This window comes from Physeter macrocephalus, chromosome 10, assembly GCF_002837175.3.
Source record: "Physeter macrocephalus isolate SW-GA chromosome 10, ASM283717v5, whole genome shotgun sequence".
NCBI lineage: Eukaryota > Metazoa > Chordata > Mammalia > Artiodactyla > Physeteridae > Physeter > Physeter macrocephalus.
Genome location: NC_041223.1, coordinates 80,764,827 through 80,791,929, shown reverse-complemented (window position 1 = coordinate 80,791,929; position 27,103 = coordinate 80,764,827). Strand labels below are relative to the sequence as shown.

General features: G+C 36.4%; 1 protein-coding gene across 1 annotated transcript in view; it reads right to left on the bottom strand.

Annotated features, from left to right (window-relative positions):
- The window catches only part of COL19A1 (collagen type XIX alpha 1 chain), a 342,743-nt gene that overhangs the window by 203,646 nt on the left and 111,994 nt on the right, over window positions 1-27,103 (bottom strand). The window contains exon 11 of the mRNA XM_028494726.1: window positions 6,026-6,079. Coding sequence (XP_028350527.1) covers window positions 6,026-6,079 — 54 coding nt within the window. The remainder of the gene's footprint in view (window positions 1-6,025; window positions 6,080-27,103) is intronic.

Here is a 27,103-nt window from a genome sequence, read left to right as displayed (position 1 = left end):
AAATGAAATTGAGTTATTTGTAGTGAGGTGGATGGACCTAGAGTCTGTCATACAGAGTGAAGTAAGTCAGAAAGAGAAAAACAAATACCGTATGCTAACACATATATATGGAATCTAAGAAAAAAAGGTCATGAAGAGCCTAGGGGTAGGACGGGAATGGAGACACAGACCGACTAGAGAATGGACTTGAGGATATGGGGAGGGGGAAGGGTAAGCTGTGACAAAGTGAGAGAGTGGCATGGACATATATACACTACCAAGCGTGGAATAGATAGCTGGTGGGAAGCAGCCGCATAGCACAGGGAGATCAGCTCGGTGCTTTGTGACCATCTAGAGGGGTAGGATAGGGAGGGCGGGAGGGAGGGAGACACAAGAGGGAAAAGATATGGGAACATGTGTATGTGTATAACTGATTCACTTTGTTATAAAGCAGAAACTAACACACCATTGTAAAGCAATTATACTCCAACAAAGATGTTAAAAAAAAAAAGATGTGGTACATGTATACAACGGAATATTACTCAGCCATAAAAAAGAATGAAATAATGCCATCTGCAGCTACATGGATGGACCTAGAGATTATCATACTAGGTGAAGTAAACCAGACAAAGACAAACATCATATGATAGTGCTCCTATGTGGAATCTAAAATATGATGCAAATGAACCTATCTATGAAATAGAATCAAGGACACAGAGAACAGACTGGTGGTTGTCAATGGGGAGGGGTTTGGGGGAGGGAGGGAATGGGAGGTTGGGGTTAGCAGATGTAAGCTTTTATATATAGAATGGATAAAAAACATGGTCCTACTGTACAGCACAGGGAACTATATTCAATATCCTATGATAAACCATATGGAAAAGAATATATATAAAAAAGATGGTGTGTGTATATATATATATATGTATAACTGAATCAATTTGTTGTATAGCAGTAATTATCACAACATTGTAAATCAACTATATTTCAACAAAAAAATAAAAAGTAATAGTTGTCTTGAAGGGTTGTTCTGAGACTCACATGTTGTAAAATTACTTAGCACAGCGCAGACACTTAATAAATGTTGCTTTTACTTTTCAAGCCCCAAGTCTAAGGGATAGTTAATTGTTCTGTCCAGTTCTGTACTCAGTTTGATGGATATGTAACAACTGTGCTTTAACTCACATAGAATAAAATGCAATTGGGAAGTACTGCACTCATCGAGCTTCTACTTTTATTGGCCATTGACGTGGGACAATGGAGCTCATGTCCTCCTGTGATCAAGTACTATGTTGTTAAGGCCATGGCATCATAATACGCTCCGAGAAGTAGATCAGTAATGCTTTCCTCAAGTGCAATTTTTCTCCTCATGTGACATTAGTGTTGCTATCAATGGATATTGAGTACTAGGGAGAAAAAGACACAGCACTCACCATAAGTGAGGGAGAATAAAATGGAACAGACTCTGAATTTAATACTGAATAAGATGGGCATCTATTATCAAGGTTCTTAATAAAATTTGTGTATATAAAGATGCTCAAAATCACAGTAGTGGGCTCTGTATGTTATGAGAGACAGGCACTCTTATCCAAATGCAAAATGAACTTATTTACAAACCAGAAACAGACTCACAGACATAGAAAACAAACTTACAGTTACCAAAGGGGAAGGGGGGAAGTAATAAATTAGAAGTTTGGGATTAAAATATACCACCACTAAATATGAAATAGATAGCCTACAAGGACCTACTGTATAGCACAGGAAACTATACTCAATATCTTGTAATAACCTATAATGGAAATGAATCTAGAAAAGCATATCTATATCTATATCTATCATCTATCTATATATATATGGCTCACTTTGCTGTACACCTAAAACTAACACAACATTGTAAATCAACTATATCTTAATAAAAAATTTTTTAAAATGCAAGCTGAAAGCTGAAGGACAGTATCACAACTAGAATTATAAAAGCAGGTAGACCATGAATTAACTTTTATTGGATGACCTACTTACTGGTGGTATGTAGCATCTTTAAACATCATTTGATACACGGTAATGTTATTTGTTAAAATTTTTAACCCATCTATTCATTATTTTCCCCATCTTCCACCCACTGCATCTTGTTCCCTAGCAATAGCACCAGCTGTCGCCAGCCGATACCACAGATCTGTGATTCCAGTATTTTTGTATTCAGTATACAGATTGCATTGGTGTAAGGAGATTAACGTGACCATTTTAGAAACATCAGATGCTGTAATTCTGATAAGAGTTGTTTGAAAGACAATAACAGAGATGCAAAGGAGAAGACTAAACTAAATAACTGAAATCTACTTTTCCAAGATTACATAACCCCACAAAAAACAAATAAAAAGATCTATCTATCTACCTATCTCTATATTAGAGAAAATGTGCTTTATTTAAGTTTCTAATAATAGCAAATGTTTATATAGCTCTTACTGTATGCAAGGCACTGACCTAAATGCTTTATGTATGATGACCCCTTTAATCATAAAAAAAAGACTATGAGTTAGTGCTATTAATATTATCATCCTATTGTGCAGATGAAGAAACAGGCATGGAGACAATAAATAATGTACTAATTAGTATGCCAGCTGGACAGTGGTAGAGCTGGGATTTGAGCCCAGGTAGTCTGGCTTCGAAGATCATGGTAACAACTTTCTCAGATTCCCCCTCAAGTCTGTTTTAAGGTGCCATTGTTGAATGCATCTCATAGTAGGTCACAGTCAAAATCACTTAATTATAAACTAGAATATGTGAAGCTGAGGTCTTATATTTTGAAGGCTAAATTCTAGTAACTCAAAGTTTTGACAATTTCAATATATATTTGGTATGCATTATTTAAACTATAAGGGAAATATAAGCATGTATAGTCCAATACCTTTAGTCCAATACCCCAGTACCTTGAAGATCAGTCAAAGTTTACACACACACACACACACACACACACACACGGATGCATTTAGAAAGATATCAGAACATTTATTTTCTGTCTAATGACTAAGAGATGCTACTGGTGATTAGTTGGTGAGCCTCAAGGACACTATGCATATTCTGCTCTTGCAAGATAGTCCCACGTGGCAAAGAACCATCATGACCAAAATGCCAAGAGTGTCCCATTAAGAAAGCTGAACTGGCATACTTCCCTTTAAAGGAGGTTTACAGTGTCTGAAGTGAGCTTGTCCACTTTGCGGGAAAGCTGGCACAGATGAAATTATTAAAAGATACATTTACATCAAGATATATTTAATATATAAGAATAAAGACTATAAAAAGGCTTTGAATCTGTTTCACAGGAATATTAAATTCTTCCAATCTTCTCTGACTTGGAAAGTAGCTGCCATGACCTGGCCCACTGAGGTTATTCACTCTGCATTCCAATAGAATGTTCCTGAAGTTAAAATGTCCATCATGGCTTGACTTCAATGCAAACTGAGATAGCTATTATAATGCCCTTCATTCCCAAAGAATGTGTACCTGCTCTTATTGAAAGGCAGAGCAAACTGTCATAAATGCTGAATGATTTTGGTTCGTGGAGTCAGTTTATTTTACCATTGAAAAATAGACAATGAGAAATGTGGCATGACTTAGTGGGAAAATTAAGAGACTTTTCGGTCAAACACAGGATAAAGGCTGATTTTACCATTTTCTAAAAGAAAATTTCTTAATTTCATAAGCTCTTATTTCTTGCCTCTAAAAATAGGGATGCTATCACCCTTGCACCCTCTACCCCATAAAGTTGGGGTAAAGACTGAATTTCAAATTCCTCATGAAAACAGTTTTTTGGACTACGGCACAATATTTAAACCACCACCGATGGAATAAATAACAGAGCATGTGATTCTTTACCCCTAGTAAGAGTAGAGGGGTAAAAAGAGAACTTTCATTACTTTTTCTTATTTCTCCTTAGTCATGACCTCTGAATACCTTTGGCAAAATTAAGGGAAGGAATATTAATTAAGTAACCAAGTGAGAAAACTTAATGTGATTTGTCACACTTTATAATGTACCTAATGAGCTATATGAGACAGTGGTGGTGCTAAAGGAATAACACACCCGTGGGTGGGGGGCTGTGAAAGACTCTTCCCAGACCTTGTCAAAGAGGAAAGGTCACACTGCCCACTAGGCTGGGGGCTCTCTCAGCAAGACGGTCTTTAGATCTGGGCAAGTAGAAGGCACTCATATCTATGGGTGTACAAACTGATTAATTCTAAAAAGCCAAATCACCTTACTTTCAGACACCATAAGAAAAGTTTCCAAATCTCTAAGTTAATGTGACTATATTTCAGGCTCCAACCCCTCAAATCTCCTTCCAGTTTTACTCGAGTGTTTGGATAAATCCTTTCTCTATTTCAATTCTAACACTATCTTAATGAACTTCTAAAAATCCTTGTTTTGGGAATTCCCTAGTGGTCCAGTGGTTGAGAAACTGTGCTTCCACTGCAGGGGGCACGGGTTCGATCCCTGGTTGGGGAACTAGGATCTCGCATGCCGCGAGACGCGGCAAATAAAATAAAATAAAATAAAAATCCCTGTTTTGCTCCTGTATCTCGGAGAGTGGCATACATGCAGCTTGGTTATCTTTTGCAACACTGTAGTTAATCTCTCTCAACATTCCTACATATATCATGAGATAATATCCTTCCTGTGATGAATGGTCAAAACCTCGGGCTATTTTTGAGTTTTCACTGCAATCAAGCACCAAGTTGCATGTATTTTACCTCTGCAATATCACTGTGCACTCCCTTTCACCTCTGTTTTCCTAGTTTAGGTTCTAATTACTTATATTTTAGACTATTATAATAATCTCTCAAGTTTTAACATGAAAATTTAGCAACTAATTATTGAGAACTTACTCCAAACATCTACTAAGTACTAGCAACTCCAAGAAATGGTCTTTGCTCTCATAAAGAGTATGATAGAAAGAACAAAAGCCTCCCTTCCCACTGTGTGCAACCATTTACTGCAGACCAGATGGATTTCATAGCACCTCTAGGGCATCAGGGAACTGGATCTAGCTTCTTTATTCATTTATCCAGAAAGTAAGTAGTATGGTCCTTCAGCACCTTTCTGAAACACTTTTATGCAAATGAATAAGGGAAACTGTGAGAAAAAATAATTTTCATTGTGGATACCTGCCTTAGTAAAGTTAGTATATCTACAGTAAATGGTACATCTGATGTCCTGAAGAGGTAGTAATCTACATTTAAGGAAAGCCCAGATTTGGTCTATCCTCCGAACTCCATCATAAGAACCCAAGTGAAGCTCCGGGGGGACAGCTGTCCTGGGCGGGGGTCGGGGGTAGGGTGCAGGGGAGGACTCAAGGATGTTCCCTGGGACAGGGACAGGAGCCCTCAGGTTGAGGAACAGGTGCAATGGAGGGGGAGCGACACAGATACATATGGCTCCCCTCCCTTCTGCACTTTCTTCTCATCACTGAGATCGACCTCTGCAGACCCCTCAGTAGATGGAGATTGGGGGTAAGATGAAAAGTAACCTGGGTAAGAACACAGGTCACAGCAGAATACAGGCAAGAAGAAAAAAGAAAGAGAAAGGAAGATAGAAGAAATGCAAGCCAGAAATAGCAAGGAAGAAAGGGCTGTGAAGGATGAGTACACGTACGAGGCATCTAAAGCCAGGGAACTACCTGGTCATTACAAAACTAAAAATACTGGTGCCACATTGTGTCCTTCAGCCGTTTCCTAAGAAGGTCCTCATTTTTCTTTAGCACCAGAAGCTGGCCGAGGACCACCTAGCTCCCCCTACCCGGTCTGTTTCATGCTCTTTGGCCCTCTTTTGGGCAGGATAGTCACTGTCTCTGTAAAGTTTTTTAAATCAATAAAGTCAGTGGCCTTTAAAAAAAAAAATACTGGGGCTCCACTGTGCCACGTAAAAAACGACCTTGATTCTTGACTTCACAATGACTGTGGCTAGTTCTTCCAAGCATAGTCAAGTCTCAATAGTATTAGATAGTTAGCATATTTCAGGGGCACAATGTTAGAAAAAAGAAAGTTAGGCTTACATCTTGCCCATGAACTCCGGCCAAACCTGGATCTCCTTTTTCTCCTTGTGCACCCTAGAAAGAAACAATTTATACAATGAAAAATGTTACATCTGAAAACCTTTACTAAGAAAAAAACAAGGGAGTTGCAGTTGTTTGGCTATTTATAACATGATTACTTCGCTAATCCTTTGAAAGAAACATTTATTAAAAAACAATTCTGAGTCCTAAAACGGAAGAGAAGTTTAAAGGTTCAAAAAAAGCTGCATAAAAATGATTAAAGAGTATAACTAGAACAAGGATTATTTTTTTTTCTATAAGCAACAAAGAATTTCCTGGAGGGCAATTTGGCAATATATATCAGGGGTCTTAAATCTGCTCATGTCATTGGGCCCAGTGATTTTGCTAAGAATGTATCCTAAGGAAATTATCAGAGATGAACAGTTTTAGGCAGTAAGATGTAGAGTGCAATGCTATTTATAGTAGTAAAAAGAGAAACATACTAAATGTCCAATAATAGGGAACTGGGTAGATAAATTATGGTATATAGATACAGTGGAATAAGATGCAACCATTAAAATCATGTTTATGAATTTTATTTTATACTACAGGAAAGCTCTCACAATATAAAAAAGTAAGATATAAGTATTTGATTACCAAATTTAGTGAATAAATGTTAATCAATATCTATTTTTATTACTGTAAAGTTACAAATGTTCAGAATGGCCACTAATACCATTGTTGATGACACATCTCATAGCTGCATATATTTTTGTCTGATTACTATCTGAAAGGTATATACTTTTATTGGTACACCCTGCATAGCTATAGTATAATTCAAAAAATTAAAAAAAAATGCTTGTCTACCTGAACATCCACCTACCTACCTGTGTATAAATCTACCTATGGGTCTTAGAAACACTACTGGAAGAAAACAAATCAGAAAAATAAAAATAAATAATCTATGCATGCAGTGACTATGGACAATTTTATTTCCTTCAGTATACTCTTCAGTGTTTTTCAATTTTTAAACAATAAGCATGTATTATTTGTATAATTTGTAAAGTGTTTAAAAATAAGAGAACATATTATGTGTAGAAAGAACTCATTCAAGTTCCAAGTGGGTCACACATCACTCTGTGTGTGTATAGTAGCAATAGTAGTAGTAGTAGTTATCTCTGCTTTGTGCCACTAGGGTGATTTTATTTCCTTCTTTATATATTCCTTTGCTCTTCATCTTTTAAGGCAATAAACAGGATTATTTTTATTTGCAAAAAAAGAAACGCAAGCACCTCCTGGGCCAAGATGGTGGGGTAGGAACCTGAGTTCACCTCCTCTCCTGGGTGCAACAAATTTACAGCTATTTACAGAGCAGCTACCAATGAAGACTAGCAGAAAGGATCTTCTACAACTAAGACATAAAGAAGGAACCACAACAGGACAGATAGAAGGGGTGGAGACCCAGACCATACCCCTGGGTAAGTGACCCACAAATGGTAGAATAATTACAATTGCAGAGATTCTCCCCAAGGAGCAAGGGCTCTGAGCCCCCCATTGGGCTCCCCAGCCTGGTGGTCCTGCACTGAGCAGACGAGCCCCGGAACATTTGGCTTTGAAGGCCAGTGGGGATCACTTTGGGGAGAGTCATGGGGGCTGTGGCAAATAGAGACTCCACTCTTAAAGGGTGCACACAAAATCTCACATGGTCTGGGACCCAGGACAGAAGCAGTAACTTGAAAGGACACTGGGTCAGACCCACCTGCTGACCTTGAAGAGTCTCCCAGAGGAGAAGGAGGCAAGTGGAGCTCACCCTGGGGACACAGACACTGGCAGCAGCCATCTGGGGGAGCTCATTCTACCATGTTGACACTGGCACTGGGAAGCACAATTGTGGAATCCTCCTTCTAGCTTATTAGCCCCAGGACCCAGACCCACACTGGCTCAACAGCCTGTAGGTGCCAGTGCTGGGACATCTCAGGACAAACAACTAACTGGGTGGGGGCAAAGCTCACCAGCAAGCAGGCTGCCTTAAGACCCCCTGAGCCCACAGCTGCCCCTGGACACATCCCTGCCCACCAGAGGGCTGAAGATCCAGCTCCACACACCAGTGTGCAGGCACTAGACCTGGGACTCCCAGGGCCCCGCAGCCAGAGACCTGGGGCCTGGCCCCGCCTACAAGCCAGCCTGCTCTAGCTTCAGGACCAGCCTCACCCACCAGTGGGCAGACACCAGTTACAGAACATCCTGGGATCCAACCCCACTCACCAGCAGGCCAACACCAGCTGTGAGACACCATGGGCCACTCAGCCAGCTGCCCCAGGATCTGACCCCACTCACCAGCAGGCTGAAACAAGCTTCAGGACACCCCAGACCCTAAAGCCAGCTGTGTCAGGAACTGGCCCACTCTTGGATGCCTGGGCTCTGCACCTAGAGACCCCAAGACCTGGCCCTGCCTGCCAGTGGGCAAGACAAGGGTATGGGATTAAGAGATACAAACTACTACGGGTAAAATAGAAAAGCAACAAGAATATAGTGTACAGTACAGGGAAATATAGCTATTGTTTTGTAATAACTTTAAGGAGAATATAATCTGTAAAAATATGGAATCACTATGTTGTACACCTGAAACTAATATGATATTGTAAATCAACTATACTTCAATTAACAAAAAGGAAAGCTGGGGTGGCAATAATTTTTCAGACAAAACAGACTTTAAAGCTGTAAACAAGAGACAAAGAAGGACATTACTTAATGATCAAGGGATCAATCAAACAAGAAGATATAACAATTGTAAATATATATGAACTCAACATAGGAACCCCTATATACATAAAACAAATATTAACAGACATAAAGTGAGAATTGTAACTAACACAATAATAGTAGGGGACATTAACACCCACTTATATCCATGGGCAGATCACCCAGACAGAAAATCAAGGAGGAAACACTGGCCTTAAATGACACATTAGATCAGATGAATTAAACAGATATATACAGGACATTCCATTCACCAAGAAAAGGAATATGCATTATTTTCAAGTGCACATAGAACATTCTCCAGGATAAATCACATTCTAGGCCACAAAACAAGTCTCAATAATTTTAAGAAGATTAAAATTATATCAAGCATCTTTTCTGACGACAATAGTCTGAGACTAGAAATTAACTACAAGAAAAAAATACAAAGAAACGGCAAACACGTAGAAGCGAAACAATATGCTACTAAACAACCAATGAATCACTGAAGAAATCAAAGAAGAAATGAAAAGTTACATGGCGACAAATGAAAATGAAAACACAACAATCCAAAGTCTATGGGATGCAGCAAAAGCAGTTCTAATGCGGAAGTTTATAGTGATACAAGCCTACCTTAAGAAACAAGAAAAAGCTTAAATAAACAACCTAACCTTATACCTAAAGGAACTGGAAAAAGAAAAATGACCAAAATCCAAAATTAGTAGAAGGAAATAAATCATAAAGATCAGAGGAGAAATAAATGAAATAGAGACTAAAAAACAATAGAAGATATCAATGAAATAAGAGCTGGTTCTTTGAAAAGATAAACAAAATTGATAAACCTTTGGCCAGAATCATTAAAAAAAAAAAAGAGGGAGGGTCTAAATCAATAAAATCAGAAATGGAAAAGGAGAAGTTACAACCAACACTACAGAAATATAAAAAGGATCATAAAAGATTACTATGAACAACTATATGCCAATAAAATGGAAAACCTAGATGAAATGGACAAAGTCCAAGAAATGTATAATCTCCCAAGACTGAACCTGGAAGAAACAGAAAATATGAACAGACCAGTTACCAGTAATGAAATTGAATCAGTAACAAAACAAAACAAAACTCAAGTCCAGGACCAAATGTCTTCACAGGTGAATGCTACCAAGCATTTAGAGAAGAGTTAACATCTATCCATCTCAAACTATTCCAAAAACTTGTAGAGGAAGGAATGCTTCCAAACTCATTCTATAAAGCTAGCATCACCAGATAAAGATATCACAAAAAAGAAAGAAAACTACAGGCCAGTATCGCTGATGCAAAAATCCTCAACAAAATATTAGCAAACTGAATCCAACCATATATCAAAAGGATCATACATCATGATCAAGTGGGATTTATCGCAGATGCAAGGATGGTTCAGTATTTGCAAATCAGTGTGACACACCACATTAACAAATTGAAGAAAAGAAATCTTATAATCATCTTAACAGATGCAGAAAAAATTTTTCAAATTCAACATCCATTTATGACAAAAACTCTCCACAAAGTGGGACTAGAGGGAACATACCTCAACATAATGAAGGCCATATATAATAGGCCCACAGCTCAAATCATACTCAACAGTGAAAAGCTGAAAACATTTCCTCTAAGATAAGGAAAAAGCCAAGGATGTCTTCTATCACGACTTTTATTCAAGTAGTATCGGAAGTCCTACCCAAAGCAACCAGACAGAAAAAGAAATAAAATCATCTGAATTGGAAAGGAAGAAGTAAAACTGTCACTGTTTGCACATGACTTGATACTATACGTAGAAAACCCTAAAGACACCACCAAAAAACTACTAGATCTCATCAATGAATTCAGTAAAATTTCAGGATACAAAATTAATACAAAGAAATCTGTTGCATTTCTATACACTAACAACAAACTATCAGAAAAAGAAATTAAGGAAACAATCTCATTTACAGGTGCATCAGAAAGACTAGAATACCTAGGAATAAATATAACTAAGGAGGTAAAAGATCTGTACTCTGAAAACTATAAGACACTGATGAAAGAAATTGAAGATGACACAAAGAGATGGAAAGATATACCATGTTCATGGATTGGTAAAGTTAATATTGTTAAAATGACCATACTACCCAAGACAATCTACAGATTCAATGCAATCCCTATCAAAATACCCAGGATATTTTTCACAGAACTAGAACACCTAACCCCCAAATTTATATGGAATTAGAAAAGACCCCAAATTGACAAAGAAAGCTTCCAAAAAAAAAAAAGCTACACATATCACATTCCTTGACTTCAGACTATACTACAAAGCTACAGTAATCAAAACAGCATGGCAATGCCACAAAAACAGACACATAGATCAACAGAACAGGACAAAAAGCCCAGAAACAAACCCACTAACTGATAGTCAATTAATTTATGACAAAGGAGGCAGGAATATACAATGGAGAAAAGACAGTCTTTTCAATAAGTGGTGCTGGGAAACCTGGACAGCTATTGTATATGTAAAAGAATAAAGTTAGAACATTTTCTCACACCGTATAGAAAAATAAACTCAAAATGTATTAAAGACCTAAATGTAACTCTGGAAACCATAAAACTCCTAGAAGAAAACATAGGCAGATCACTGACATAAATAATAGCAATATCTGTATGGATCTGTCTCCTAAGGCAAAGGAAACAGAAGCAAGAGTAAACTAATTGGAACTAATTAAACTTAAAAACTTTTGCACAGCAACAAAAACAAAAAAACAACAAAATGAATGGGGGGAAATATTTGCAAATGATATGACTAATAAGGAGTTAATATCCAAAATACATAAACAGTTCATATAACTCAATATCAAATTAAAAAAACCCAATTAAAAAATGGACAGAAGACCTGAATAGACATTTTTCCAAAGAAGACATACAGATGGCCGACAGGCAATGAAAAGATGTTCATCTTTCAAAGAAAAGATGTTAGAGAAATGCAAATCAAAACTACAATGAGATATCACCTCACACCTGTGAGAAGAGCTATCATCTGAAAGACCACAAATAATAAATGTTGGCAAGGATGTGGAGAAAAAGGAACCCTTGTACACTGTTGGTGGGAATGTAAATTGGTGCAGTCACTATGAAAAACAGTGACTTTATGGAGGTTCCTCAAAAAACTAAAAATAGAACTACCATATGAGCCAGCAATTCCACTCCTGGGCATATATCTAAAGAAAACAAAAACACTAATTTGAAAAGATGCACGCACCCCAATGTTCACAGCATTATTTGCAATAGCCGAGATATGGAAGCAACCTAAGTGTCCATGAACAGATGAACAGATATAGAAGATGTAGTGTACACACACACACACACACACACACACACACACACACACACACTGGAATACTACTCAGCCATAAAAAAGAATGACATTTTGCCATTTGCAGCAATATGGAGAGGTCTGGAGGGCATTATACTTAGTTAAATAAGTCAGATGAAAGAGAAATACTATATGTTATCACCTATATGTGGAATCTAAAAAAATAAAACGAATGAATATAACAAAACAGAACTAGAAAACAAACTAATGGTTATCAGTGGAGAGAGAGAAGAAGTAAGGTCACCATAGGGCTATGGGATTAAGAGGTACCAACTATGTACAGAAAAAATTAACTACAAAGATCTATTATACAGCACAGGGATATATAGCCATTATTTTGTAATAACTTTAAATGGAATATAATCTATAAAAATATTGAATCACTATGCTGTACACCTGAAACTAACATAATACTATAAATCAATTATACTTCAATAAAAAAAAAAAAAAGAAAAGCAAGCACCTGATTTTAAGAGATAATATTTTAAATATTTTACAAGTAGAAATACACATGTAAACACAATACTATAAATCAATTATACTTCAATAAAAAAAAAAAAGAAAAGCAAGCACCTGATTTTAAGAGATAATATTTTAAATATTTTACAAGTAGAAATACACATGTACAGTCCCAATTAAGTGCCAGCAGCACAAACCACCCCAAAATGTGCCACTTTGGCATGTGGACTGCATTGAGCTAAAGGCAATTAAGCCCCGGAAGACTCAGAAACAGCTTTTTTCCCTCTCCCTTAATTGCCTAAAAGAACTTAATAGGGGGCTTGGCCCAGAAACAGAACTCTTACCAGAGATAACTTTGTACCTAAAGAATTGTCTACACGACAGGCAAACATCTGACTACCACACATACGCCGTTCTCACCCTTCTGTGAGTTGTCTCCCTGCCCTTCCAAGCCTGGCCCATCCCACTCCTTAGGTCTGAGGGCAGATAAGCCTCAACTGCCTGACTGCCTTTGGGTGTCATATTTTTATGGGGCTCTGGTACTAAAACTTTCTTTTTCTCCTGTTAGTCTATCGTATGTCAATTTAATTATTAGACCAGTCAAAGAACCTAGAAGGGAAGAAGGGAAAAGTTTTCTACCCCTACGCAATCATCTAAGACTATGCATTATTACCATATTGAAAACACAGGAAATGAAGTAAAAATAATTTGATTACTTGTAATACAAGAAATATATATAATATATAGGATAAACAAAAGGCCACACAAACATATTCAGTGAAATACATTCACGATATAATGAAACTGAAGATGTTAAACTGGAAATGGAGGGTAAGGAGATGCTGCAGAGCTGGGCTCTCCAGGCTCGTAGCCGCTGGCCACACATGGCTATTTAATAAAATTTAAAACTCAGTTTTTCCGTTTCCCTAGCCACAATTCAAGTGGTCAGTAGTGCCGACTATATTGGACTGTGCAGGATAGAATATTTACATCACCACAGAAAATTCCACTGGACTGTACTAATCCAGAGAGTGGCATATATGACGAAAGCAAAATAGAAATTAAGAGGTTCGGAAATACCCAGAAGAAAATATCTAGTAAGGGGATCCAAAAAAACACAGTGTCTAGATATCAATATAAAATGTATTCCGCACAAGTTAATAGAATAAACTGAATTCTTTGACACAAGAAGACAAATATAATTCCATAGATATCATCATTGACTTTCAGAATGTAACTAAACATGAATACAGTCTTTACTCAAAATTAATGGTTCTCATAGACAGAAAGCATAAGCAACTCTAAATATTAAAGAGATATGTGCCTACAAGGAAACCTGCAACTTGTCAGTTATAAAAGTTAAATAATAATAACAACAATAATATAGAGAATAGAGCTGGTAGTCTGATGGGGTTTATGCGGCATGGCAAGGGCATAAGAAATGTGGCAGATGGCTAAAGAAGAAACATGCCGCTTCAAATTGATCAGTGGCAAAGATCTGCAATCAATTTTAAAAAGTATTACTTTTAATATAAGAAGTAGGGGCCATGGTGATCAAATAAGGTTCATTAAAAAAAGTCATTTACTTTATTATTATCACTGTCACCAACCCTTCTATAATGTTTACTATGTGCCAAGCACTGCTTTAAGCATCCTGCAATCTATGACAATCTGGGGTAAAGATACGATTATTACCCTCATTTTACAGATAAGGGAACTGAAGACAGAGAGGTTAAGTAACTTGCCCGATGTCACACAACTTAAAAGGGGCAGGATCCTGATTCAACCCAGGCACTATGGCTCCACAATCTGTGCTCTAAAACTATTAAGCTCATTTGTTTTTTAAAACAGACTGGGGATAAGCAAAAATACAATGTAGAAATCTGGTTTTCTGCAAATCAGGAGGCAAAGTCTCTTGACAATGCCCCACAGGGTAGGAAACAAATATCAGCCAGGTACTATCACTATTGATGAGCTTGTAACTGGCAGAGGACCTCCCAATCAATCTCTCTCTCTCTCTCTCTCTCTCTCTCTCGCTCTCTCTTTCTCTCTCTCCTCTCTCCTATCAAGATCTCTTACTCTTGGCATCATTGACAATTCTTCCTTGCACGGGCTCTCCTGTACATTATAGGATGTTTAGCGTCATCCTGGCCTCTATTCACTAAAGGCCAGTAGCCAGCCTCTCCTGCACCCTACCTACCTTAACAAATAAAATATCTCCAGATATTAAAATATCTCCAGATATTGCCAAATTTCCCATAGAGGGCAAAATTGTCTTCAGCTGAGAACCACTGATATATATTATGAAAATTTCACTTCATATTCATGATACGAAATGTTAGACTGAAACAATATGCTATATAAACACCATGGACTTTATTAGGAGTAAGTGCAATCTTGCATTAAAGTGAATTCTGGATGGGTTAGATAGCCCACTTAAAAATAAAAATGTTAAAGAAGCAGAAGAAAATATAAGTGAAACATAGCTTAGAACTCATGGTGAGTAAGGTGTCTCTAAGTACAGAAACAACAAAAAAGAAATTCATAAAAAATAATAAATTTGACAAAATACTAATTATAAACTTGTAAGGCAAAAATATAAACTAAACTAAAAGGCAAGTGACAAAATGGGAAAAAAAGCATCATACGGTGGCTTAATGGTTAACATCATTAATACACAGAGGTTTTATCATTCGTAAGAAAAAGAATAATATACCAATTGGTAATTGAGCAAAGGACACATCAGGCAATTTACCCACGAGGGATACAAAAGAAATGCTAGATGACAATTACTAATATTTTAACTGGTATTAATTCATCAGGTTATATGCTGGGACTAGGTGAGCTCTAAAGCTTCATTGTTGTAAATTCTATCATTCTTTGAAAGCAGTTCTATATCCAGACAGAAAAAAAAAGATAGTCAAGCATTGCATACTTAATAAATCCCAAACAAAGTTGACAATAGTAACCAGCTGTTCCTTTTTTGTCCATTGAGAAGAAAATGATTGAAAATAAAACTACAGCATTAATAAGCCAGAATTTTTAAAAATTTATTTGACATCAGAGGTTGTTAGAGAGTAGTTGCATTTAGATTGTTTCTCAGTGTTTGGATAAATTCAAATGCAGAAGATTCAAAAACAAAACCAGTAGAACATCTCTGGAGATTTCCTTGAAAATACAGTCATTCTAGTCTGACAAAACTTAAATGCAATCCCAACCAAAGGAAAGAGGATAAATGGAAATCAGATTACATTTAAGATTTTTCCCATACCCATTCTTTGATGAAACTATTTTCAAAACTATACCAAAATTTATGAAATAATGCCATTTGCAGCAACATGGATGGACCTAGATTATCATATTAAGTGAAGTAAGTCTGACAGAGAAAGACAAATATCATATGATATCACTTATATGTGGAATTTTAAAAAATGATACAAATGAACTTATTTATAAAACAGAAACAGACTCACAGACATAGAAAACAAACTTACAGTTACCAGAGGGGATAGCAGTGGTGGGTACCGAGAGTAGGTACATTAGGAGTTTGGGATTAACATATACACACTATTATGCATAAAACAGATAAACAACAGGGACCTACTGTATAGCACAGGGAACTATATTCAATGTCTTGTAATAACCTATGATGGAAAAGAATCTGAAAAAGAATGTATATGTAACTGAATCACTTTACTGTATACCTGAAGCTAACACAATACTGTAAATTAACTATACTTCATTAAAAAAATGGTTTAAAAAAATTATACCAAAATTTAATACCTTTTGAAACAAAATCACAATGCCTTGGTATGCAAAATACTGTGTTCAGGTAAGTAGTGAAACTCTTTTACAGAGTTTGGATTAATCTATTATTATCCACAATGCAGGTAGTTATTAACATTACTGATATTTCAATAGATAGTAGCAATAATACACTGGCTTCTAGTCTGTGTCCTTTACTATATGCCAGGCTCTGTGCAGCGCACTTTACATAGAAAGGGCTCGTGATACTTGTAGCAGTAACTCTGCAAGTTGCATGTTCTCATCCCCCTTTACTGATGATACATCAGTAGCTCTGAGGACATATGTAACTTTCACACACCCAAAGAACTCCTCCTACTATCCCAAGTTATTTGCTGTTACTTTGACCTCATAGGGACTTTCCTTCACTTGGTGTAATTTACCTTGTACCACATGCCCTAGGCTCAACTCTCAGCTGAAGTTGTGTTCAGTTCCTATGGACTCTTAGATACTGTCAACATCTAAGCGGGTGGGGGGAATTTAAGAGCCCTTGAAGCAATCCTCCACCAAAGGGTAACTGGAGTTGATGGATTAATGTGTCAGCTTCCTGTCCTATAGAGAGACAACTGTAAAGCACATTCTACAGGGTTCCTCAGGGATCCCCAGCACATCTCAGCCTCAGTTGCCTACAATGATAAGCGGCCAAAAATGTGCCTTTTTTTTTATTAGATTTTCCCCATCCCTCTACTCCTGCTTCTTGAGACGCCTGTTAAATAAACTACCTGCTTCTAAGTCAGGAGAACCCAAGTGAAAACAGTGTCCATCAGACCCCAGTGTCTTCATTTTTGTCCGCATTCTTACTTCATCCACTCTTTTACCACTACTCTGAACACACTTGTTCTTCTGTCTCTCTGACGGAGCCAACCTCAAGGAGTCCAACAACTGTCCACCTCCTCTCTTGTTCCTCAGCTGCTGACCAATCCTAGAGAAAGTCACACAACTGGGCCGATAATGCCATTATAAAATCATGATCACTAACCTCATTCTAGGTCCTTACACGACTCTTTCCTTCAAACCCTCGGCATTAAGACTCCTGCTCTTACCCTCGGGTGAGCATGGTTCCCACGGAGAAAACAGATGCTGTCACACAAACCTTCCCTTAATGCCTTGAAATCTACGAATTCACTTAAATCCATACTGTCCTTTCCTCTATTCTAAAGGATGGAAGAATTGTTTCATCCTCTGTTCCACCCCCTGCTCCCACTGAAAGAGGTGGTTGAATCGTCTCTTGAAACAAAACCTCTCACTTCCCTCTCCTGTTGTTTCTGCTTCATCTGCTCCTTCTATTTTCAGATCAGCTTTGCAAACAGGCTCTGACACTTCTTGTCTGCATTCTGTTACTTCTCACTCACTTTGCAGGCCACTCCAGATGGACTTGGACCCTCCCTGTTACTCAAAAACCGCTCATGGCGAGGTCTCAGGTGACCATCAGACGCTGTACAGTCTTTTTTCTCCTTTGACCCATCGGTAGCATTGGATATCTTTTTGACCAAACCCTCCTAGAAATAACTGCTTGCTGAGACACTATATTTGTTTGGTTTTTATTCTACTTCAGTAGCCGCATTTCCTCGTTTTCTTTTTTTGCTGCATCGTTTAAATGTTGCTCTTCCACAGGGATCTGAAGAAAACAGCTTCTTCTGTTTTCCTTTTCAGCAGACTTTCCCGGTATCATCTCTACTTTTATAGCTAGAGTCACCATCTATATGCTGATGAGCCCCAAATTTCTACTTTCAGCTTAAATATCTTTTTAACAGATTTATTAAGGTATAATAATATTGACATGTTCAGTTCACTGAATTTTAGTAAATTTATATAGTTGTGCCATCACCACCACAATTCAGGATTAAAATACCCTCACCCGGAAAAGTTCCCTTGTACCCATTTGTAGTCAGCTGCCCATCACAGCTACAGCCCAGACAACCACTGATGTGCTTTTTGTCTATATCTTTGCTTTTTTTCTAGAAATTTCATATAAATAGAACAATACAATATGGAGGTTTTTTATTTTTTGGTCTGGCTTCTTTGACACAGCATAATTCTGTTGCTACATGGATAAGTAATTCATTTCTTATTTCTGAGTAGTGTTCTTTGTATGCATATATCACATTTTGTTTATCCACACACCAGCTTCCCATTTTTAGCTATTCTAAATAATTCTGCTATGGACAATGGCATAAACGTCTTTGTGTGGACATGGTTTTTATTTCTCTTGGGTAAATACCTAAAAGTATAATAGTCAGGTCACATGGTTAAGTGTATGTGTAACTTTTTAGGAAACTTCCAAACCAATTTCCAAAGTGCCTGTATCATCTGCCATTCCCATCCTCAGTGTAAAGGTGTCAAATTACTACTACTCCTCACCAGTAGTTGGTATTGTCAGTCTTTTTAATTACAGCCATTCTAGTCAGTGCATACAGTTATCTCATGTGGTTTTCACTTGCATTTTCTTAATAATTAATGATTTTTTTCATGTGCTAATTAGCCATTCACAATCTTCAATGAAGTATCCATTCAAATATTTTGCCCATTTTTAATGTTTGCCTGTCTTATTACTGCGTTTTAAAAGTTCTTTGAATGTTACATATGCAAGTCATTTATCAGATACAATTCACAAATATTTGCTCCCAGGATGTGGTTTGGCTTTTTATTTTTGTCAAGGCATTTTTAAATTTAAAAAATTTTAACATCTTTATTGAGGTATAATTAACATACTGCACATATTTAATGTGTGCAATTTGATAAGTTTTGACGTATGTATACAGCCATGAAACCATCACAACAATTAAAATAACAAACATTTGTGTGGTCTTTTAAAATTTGTTTTTTGTTTTTGCATTTTGTTAGTGACTATGTTGAGCATTTTTTCATGTGTTTATTTGTGATCTTTATTTTTTGAGTGTTCTATTCAAATCATTTATTCTTTTTAAAATTTGGATTGTTTAGTGTTATTTATATATTTTGGATAAAAGCCCTTTATCTTATATGTAATCTGCAAAGATTTTCTCCAGTGTGTGGCTTGTCTTTTCATTCTCTGAGCAGAGTCTAAGAGACAGCTTTTTTTTTTGTTTTTTGTTTTTTGCGGTACGCGGGCCTCTCACTGTTGTGGTCTCTCCCGTCGCGGAGCACAGGCTCCGGATGCGCAGGCTCAGCGGCCATGGCTCACGGGCCCAGCCGCTCCGCGGCACGTGGGATCTTCCCGGACCGGGGCACGAACCCGTGTCCCCTGCATCGGCAGGTGGACTCTCAACCACTGCGCCACCAGGGAAGCCCTAAGAGACAGTTTTAATTTTGATAAACTCTAATGCAACAACTTTATCTCTTATGGATTGGACTTTTAGTGTCATATCCAAGAATTTATAAACTTATTTATAAATAAATGGATAAATGTAATAGATAACATGGAAGATATGGATTGAAATTCTTCCTTTTTGACATGAATATCTAATTGTTCCAAAGGTTTTGTTGAAAAAACTGTCCATTATCTGAATTGTTTTTGTACCTGTGTTGAAAATAAGTTGTACATATATATGTGGGGTTATTTTTGGATTCTATACTTTGCCATTGGTCTATTGGTTGGTCATTACACTAACACTACACTTTCTTAATTACTTTATCATAAATGTTGAAAGCAGGTAGTTATAGTCATTCAGTTTTTTTTTTTTCCATTGGCTATACCAGGTCATTTGTATTTCTGTATGACTTTTAGATCATGTTTAATGTAATTATCAATAATTATATCCTTCTACCTTATAGATGCATTTTGTGTTTCATATAACATAACCTTGAACAGCACAGGTTTGAACTGCCTGGGTCCACTTATACACAAATTTTTTTCAATTGTACATATGTACAATACTACAAAATCTGTGTTTGGCTGAATCTGTGACTGAGGAACTGCAGCTACAGAAGGCTGACTATAAATTTATACCAGAATTTTCAACTGCACAGAGAGTCGGCACCCTTAACCCCTAGAGTTGTTCAAGGGTCAACTCTGTGTGTGTGTGCATCAGTGTAAACCTTTAACAAAATAAACTTAATACGGGGACCCTCTGATTTGTGTTATTATCTGGTCTATTGAAATGGAGATAAATCTACTCAATATAGGAGATCAGAAACAATTAAAACACACTTCTTTTGTGAATTGTTGAGGCTCAAAGGTTTCAAATAAATTTTCAATATAATTAATTTTTCCGTTATTTAAAGCATTAAAATACCTTGTTTTCCATTCACTATTAAGAATCAATAAGTTAAGAAATATCATTTTAAGCAAAACCCTTTTCCCTAAATGTTGTAAATTTGAAAATTAAAAGAATACACCTGCAGTATTCACTTGACTCTTGAACAACGAGGGGATTAGGGGCACCAATCCTCTGAGCAGTGGGAAATCCACATATAACTTCGAGTTGGCTCCCCATATCTGAGTTTCCGCCTCCGTGGATTCAACCAACCACAGATGGCATAGTACTGTAGTATTTACTGTTGGAAAACTCCGCAAGTAAGTGGACCCACACAGTTCAAGGGTCAACTGCACTACTAACTCACATATATATAGTTAATGAAAGTCAGTTACAAAAAAGAACTTTTCTTTTCCAAATAAGAAATTCTTTTCTAACTTAAAGATATCTGTGACTTACCATCTTAATATAGCTTACAATCAGTACTAATTTAGTGCTTTGTTATTAGGGATAATGAGGATGATAAAGATGCGACTGATTATGTCTCTAGCAGCTAAATATATACTGAGAAACGTGATAGATTCTCAGAAACTGCCAAGCCAGAGCTTAATGTTCCAATTGTGATCTAGTGAAGTGAGTCTGATGCTAGGAAACAGGAGGCCTGAGTCTAATTACACGTGTCCCTACAGCTGGGTAAACTCTTTACCATTATTGCCTTTGGGTTTTTAACTAGGAAAAGCAAATAACTTCTAAACCTACCTGAATACTACTGTTGCAATGCTGAGATGAAGGAATGTATATGTAAAGTGTTACATTATGAATTACATTCCCAAGATTCTTTTAAAATAATGACTTCCTGAGGCTCTAAGAATGAATAGAGATAAAGGCTGAGACGACTTCGCATTCAGAGACAAGTACCCCTGCTTTTCAAAGTCTCAAAAAGAGTCTGTCTTGATAAACTTGTTAGGTCACAAATTGTTCAAAATTCTTTTATCTAAATGGATAGGAGCCAAGATTACTCACCTAACTGCATTTGTCACATAAACCTAATTATGTTATCTCTCCAAGGAGGAGAAAGAACTTAATCTAACAAAATAACTTTTATAAAATCAGCTTATATCAATTTCCTTTAATAACTAAAAATGCAGATCTATTGATAATTATATTGTAAATTTAATTTGGTTCATATTTCATATAAGAAGAGCAAATCCTCTTTCAAGAAACACTCTCACTGATGTATCACAAACCATTTCCAAGGTCTAGTTGACGGTCCACTATTTCAAATAATTTTAAACACAAAATGTTAATATAATTAAAGAATCTAGATGGTCCTTGGAGTTCAAAATAGCAAGAAGTGGTCTATGCTTTGATTTACTAACAAAACAATGGCATAATTCTGGTTAAACAAACACATGGTTTTACACAAGCTTAAGTCATCCATTATTAAGTTGCCTTATGGTAGGAAAGCCACCCAACTGACATTTGTATGAGGTCTAAATTCAAGACTCTCTTCTTGAAAGCTAAATCTTTGGAAAATCCACTACTAGGCAGTGGTGTTTTATGTTTGCTAATGTAGCCTCTGAATTTCCAAGTTTCTTAGAAACTGATTCTGTGGTACAGGGACAAAGGAAACATTCAAAGAACCGTTGTCATGACTTCTACAGATACTAACTATGACAGTAAACTAAAGTATCTGTAGAAATGGTCCCAGTGTACCATGATGACAAGATGGTATGCCACAGCCCACCCTTCCCACTGTGCCTAAAATTGTGGTGACTACATTAGGAATGACCATTCCATTAAGAAGACACAAGTTATTCTCATATTGACTGATGGGGGTTGAGGGAGAGGGGGAGGGGGGAATATGAATGAATTTGATTATAAAGAGGAGGGAGGCACCACAGCAGGAATAATCCTGGGTGATGTGACACACCAAGAGGTGCATCTCTGGGGAAGCCAGGCATGAGGTGATGTGTGATCAGGTGGATAGAGCCTGGGCAGAACATGAGGATGGGTGGGATGGGAGACGGGCCCAAACTGAACGGCCTTGTCTCAGATGCCCATGGGCGGAGGCACACAGTGGGTCTCCCACAAATGTCTCCCAAATGAAGTATCATCAGGAAGAATTCTGAGTAAAATAATGGCATTTTAAATGACAGTCTCTAAAACTGATTTGGAATTCAAGTAGAATGAATTCTCAAAACTGCCACATCATCTGTGTGTTAGCATGAAAATTTCCAAATTACAGCAATGTCTGCAATAATATTACAGGCCTTTTCAAAATGCTACATTTCATTTCATTTTGCTGATGAGGAAAAGAGCTGAAACTTTACACTCATCTGGGAGAGACAGCTCAGTCCACTGCAGCTGCTTCCTGGGAATCCAGTGAGAATGACAGATCTACAAGGAAACCCTCTACATTCATCACAGGCAAATCTCAACCAGACCAATGAATCACTGCTCCCATGGCTGTCTCTAACCTGCTCTTGGTCTGACTAGGATGCAACCTTTCTTTGCTTGTTTTGGAAGCAGATCTTCTATAAACTTTTCTAGGAAGTCTCACTTAACTGGAGTTAGCAAGACATAAAGAGCAAAGAACTAAACATCAGCAAAATTATAACCTTTCTGAGCTTGTTTCCTTATCAACAAACAGCCTAATAATATCTTCTATCTCTTGGCATGATGTTGAGCTGCTGCCGGCAAAAGGTGCTTACAAACTGCCAGTAAATGTTACTTAGTTTTCTTAAAATCTAAACATGTAATAAATTAATGTAAACTTATGAAACTGTTACTTGTACTGTGGTTATATAAGAGAATATCCCTATTCTTAGAAAATACACAATCAAATATTTAGAGTTAAGAGGCCATGATTTAAGTAACTTATTATCAAATCATATGAAAAAAGTTAATGTAAATATTATTATATCATATATGTATAATATACAAATATGTATGTTATGTATAAATATATAATATAAAACACATAATCTATTACCTATATATTATATGTAATGTATTATGTATATTATGTAATATAATATATATGATATTAAATATGATGTTATATATACTTTATAGAGATATATATTATATGTATATTTTATAGATAGGTAGGTAGATAGATATGAAGAGAGAGAGAGGAAGAGAACACAAATGACCTACCATATGAGGTGAAAGATATATGGGTGTTTTCTGTACTATTGTTTTTTATAATTTTGCTGATATTTTATAAAGTTTGTGGTTTAATTTTCCTCATTGAATCTTGACTGAAGAAAGCACATCCAATAATACACACAAGATCAGAAAACTACTTGATTCTCAAATCCCACAATACGCAAGATTATTCCCATTAAATTCTTGAAGGGTTACAAAACTTTAAGTATACTTAACAAAAGCAACATTAAGTAATCAAACAAATCGATTTCATCTGGACCTATGCGAGGCCTTCTTCCAACCATTGGGGATGTGAAGACTGAATGCTGACGTCTGGGGAAACCAGCCTCTGATGACTGGCAAAGACCCTACAACTTTGAGGCTGCAGGGCTTCAGTGATGAGGTGAGTACTGTAAGCAGATGTGTGCAGGAAGCCTTCAGGTTGGAGGTAAAAACTAAGGCCCTGCAGCACGGTTAGGACTTAAATCATACGCAGGGGCATGGAACATATTATCCATGGAAGCTGTCAAAGATGCCTGATTCACATCAGACGGACTAGGAGGCTAACTGGAGAGGTTCCTACTGACCATGAAGAGGACAATTTGAGAATCAATAAGGGTAACTACAATGGAAGAAAAACAGGTTCACAAAACTGAAAAACAAACAAACAAAATAAAACATAAGTGGTAACCACTGTAGGATACTAGAGAATCAACTCATTATTTTGAAAAATGGTATATAAATGGAAGGAATCAAGCATTTAGCAGGACTTTCCTATGTGAACCATACCACTGAGTAATCAGAGAGCAGATGAGGGGAGGTTCTTCCCTATAGAAATATTCCAGCCAATAAATGTAGAGGGGATGAGGAAATTAAAGTATTACCATTTTATGAACCCAGCATAAATCTAATATCAAAATCTGACAGGGAAATTACAAGGAGAAAACTATCAAGTTTTCATAAACACTGCTTCGAAAATCCTAAAAAATATATTAGTTAACTGAATCCAGTGATATACAAAAAGGGATAATATATCATGAACAAATGAGTTTTATTCTAGTAATCCAAGTCTGGCTTAACATTTAAAAATCAATCAGTGTAGAAAAGAAGGAAACAGAAAAGAAGGAAAATCATAGTATCATCTCACCAGCTGCTGAAAAAACATTCTAAAAATTAACTATCTGAATGGGTATTCAGGAATAAGCTCAGAAAACTATATTCTTGATATCCTTATTATGATAAAGGGTCTCTACAAAAACCTAAAGCATACTTAATGATAAAATATTGAATTCCTTCCCCATGCATTCAGAAAAAAAGACAAGGATGTCCACTATAACCACTTCTATTCAATAGTGTACTAAAAGTCCTAGCCAGTACAATATGACAAGAAAAAGAAATTCAAGTGATAAGAACTGGAATGGAAGTAATAGAACTATTTATTCACATACAATATAATAATTTACTAACGAATAGAATTTAGTTAATTAAGCAAGGTTGCTGGATACAAGGTCAATAAACAAAGCTCAGTGTATTTCAATATTCTAGCAACTATCAATTGGAAGTTAAAAATCTAAAATTATCAAAAATAGTATTAAAAACATCAAATACCTAGTGATAATAAAAATTATGTAAGAAGCCTACAGTGAAAATTAATTACTACGAGACGATTTGAAAAACCTAAATAAACAGATATACCATAGATTTGATGACTCTATTATTAAAAGGTAAACTCCTCCCAAACAATCTATAGACTGAAAGAAAACTAAGTCAAAACCTCAGCAGGTTGTATGTATGTGAGTGTGGAAATTGACATGTCAATTTAAAAGTTAATGTGAAGATGCCAAGGTCGTAGGTTACACAAGACAATCTTTTTATTTTTAACATCTTTATTGGAGTATAACTGCTTAACAATGTTGTGTTAGTTTCTGCTGTATAACAAAGTGAATCAGCTATATGTATACATATAGCCCCATATCCCTTCCCTCTTGCATCTCCCTCCCACCCTCTCTATCCCACCCCTCTAGGTGGACACAAAGCACCGAGCTGATCTCCCTGTGCTATGTGGCTGCTTCCCACTAGCTATCTATTTTACATTTGGTAGTGTATATATGTCCATGCCACTCTCTCACTTCATCCCAGCTTACCCTTCCCCCTCCCCGTGTCCTCAAGTCCATTCTCTACGTGTGTGCCCAAGACAATCTTAATAAGCAAGTTGAAGGACTCACACTACTGGTGCTTTCAGTGCAATACTTAATATAAAATGTCAGTAATTTAGGCAGGGTTGTACTGGTACAAGGGTAGACAAACAGACCAATGGATCAGAAGAGAATCCCTCCTCCCTTTCCCCACTCTTCTTTCTTCGTGTATTTTCGTTTTTATTCTTGTTAAATTGCCCCTTTTCTGCCTGATCCTGCCATTACCATTATCATAATCCTAGTTCAATCTCATTTATATATTATTGTAGCAGTTAGCTAGATGTGTTTCACTCTTCAATCCATCTCTCTTGTACTTGTTTTTTAAAATTAAAAAATCACCTAAAACTTACAGAAATTTTACATAAATTCCTAAACACGATCACATAAAATATATATTTTAGATTTTTAAATGTTATAAAATATTTGATACATTCTCAAGAATATATGTATCTGTGGATTTATATAGTATATGAATATATTTATACATATATCTTATGAATGTAAAATTTATGAATATGATATATTAAATTCATAATATGAAATATTTCATATAGAAAAAATTTTAATATAAATATATATAATGTAAGTAATGAAGCATAACAATAAATCATACTGTTTTTCCCATACTTTTTTATTTGTTTTTACCCCTTCTCTGAATGCCAGACCTTTGTTATCAACTTTGTAGGTATTCTTCCAATTTTTTTCTCCAGATTCATATAATCACTGCTGGATACACACACACACACACACAGAGTCACACACACACACACACACACACACAGAGTCACACACACACTATGGATTTCTTTTTTTTTTTTTTTTTTTTTTTTGCTTTAAAAATTGGTTATATTATAGTCTGAAGTCAGGGAGCCTGATTCCTCCAGCTCCGTTTTACTTTCTCAAGATTGCTTTGGCTATTCAGGGTCTTTTGTATTTCCATACAAACTGTGAAATTTTTTGTTCTAGTCCTGTGAATAATGCCAGTGGTAGTTTGATAGGGATTGCATTGAATCTGTAGATTGCTTTGGGTAGTAGAGTCATTTTCACAATATTGATTCTTCCAATCCAAGAACATGGTATATCGCTCCATATATTTGTATCATCTTTACTTTCTTTCATCAGTGTCTTATAATTTTCTACATACAGGTCTTTTGTCTCCTTAGGTAGGTTTATTCCTAAATATTTTATTCTTTTTGTTGCA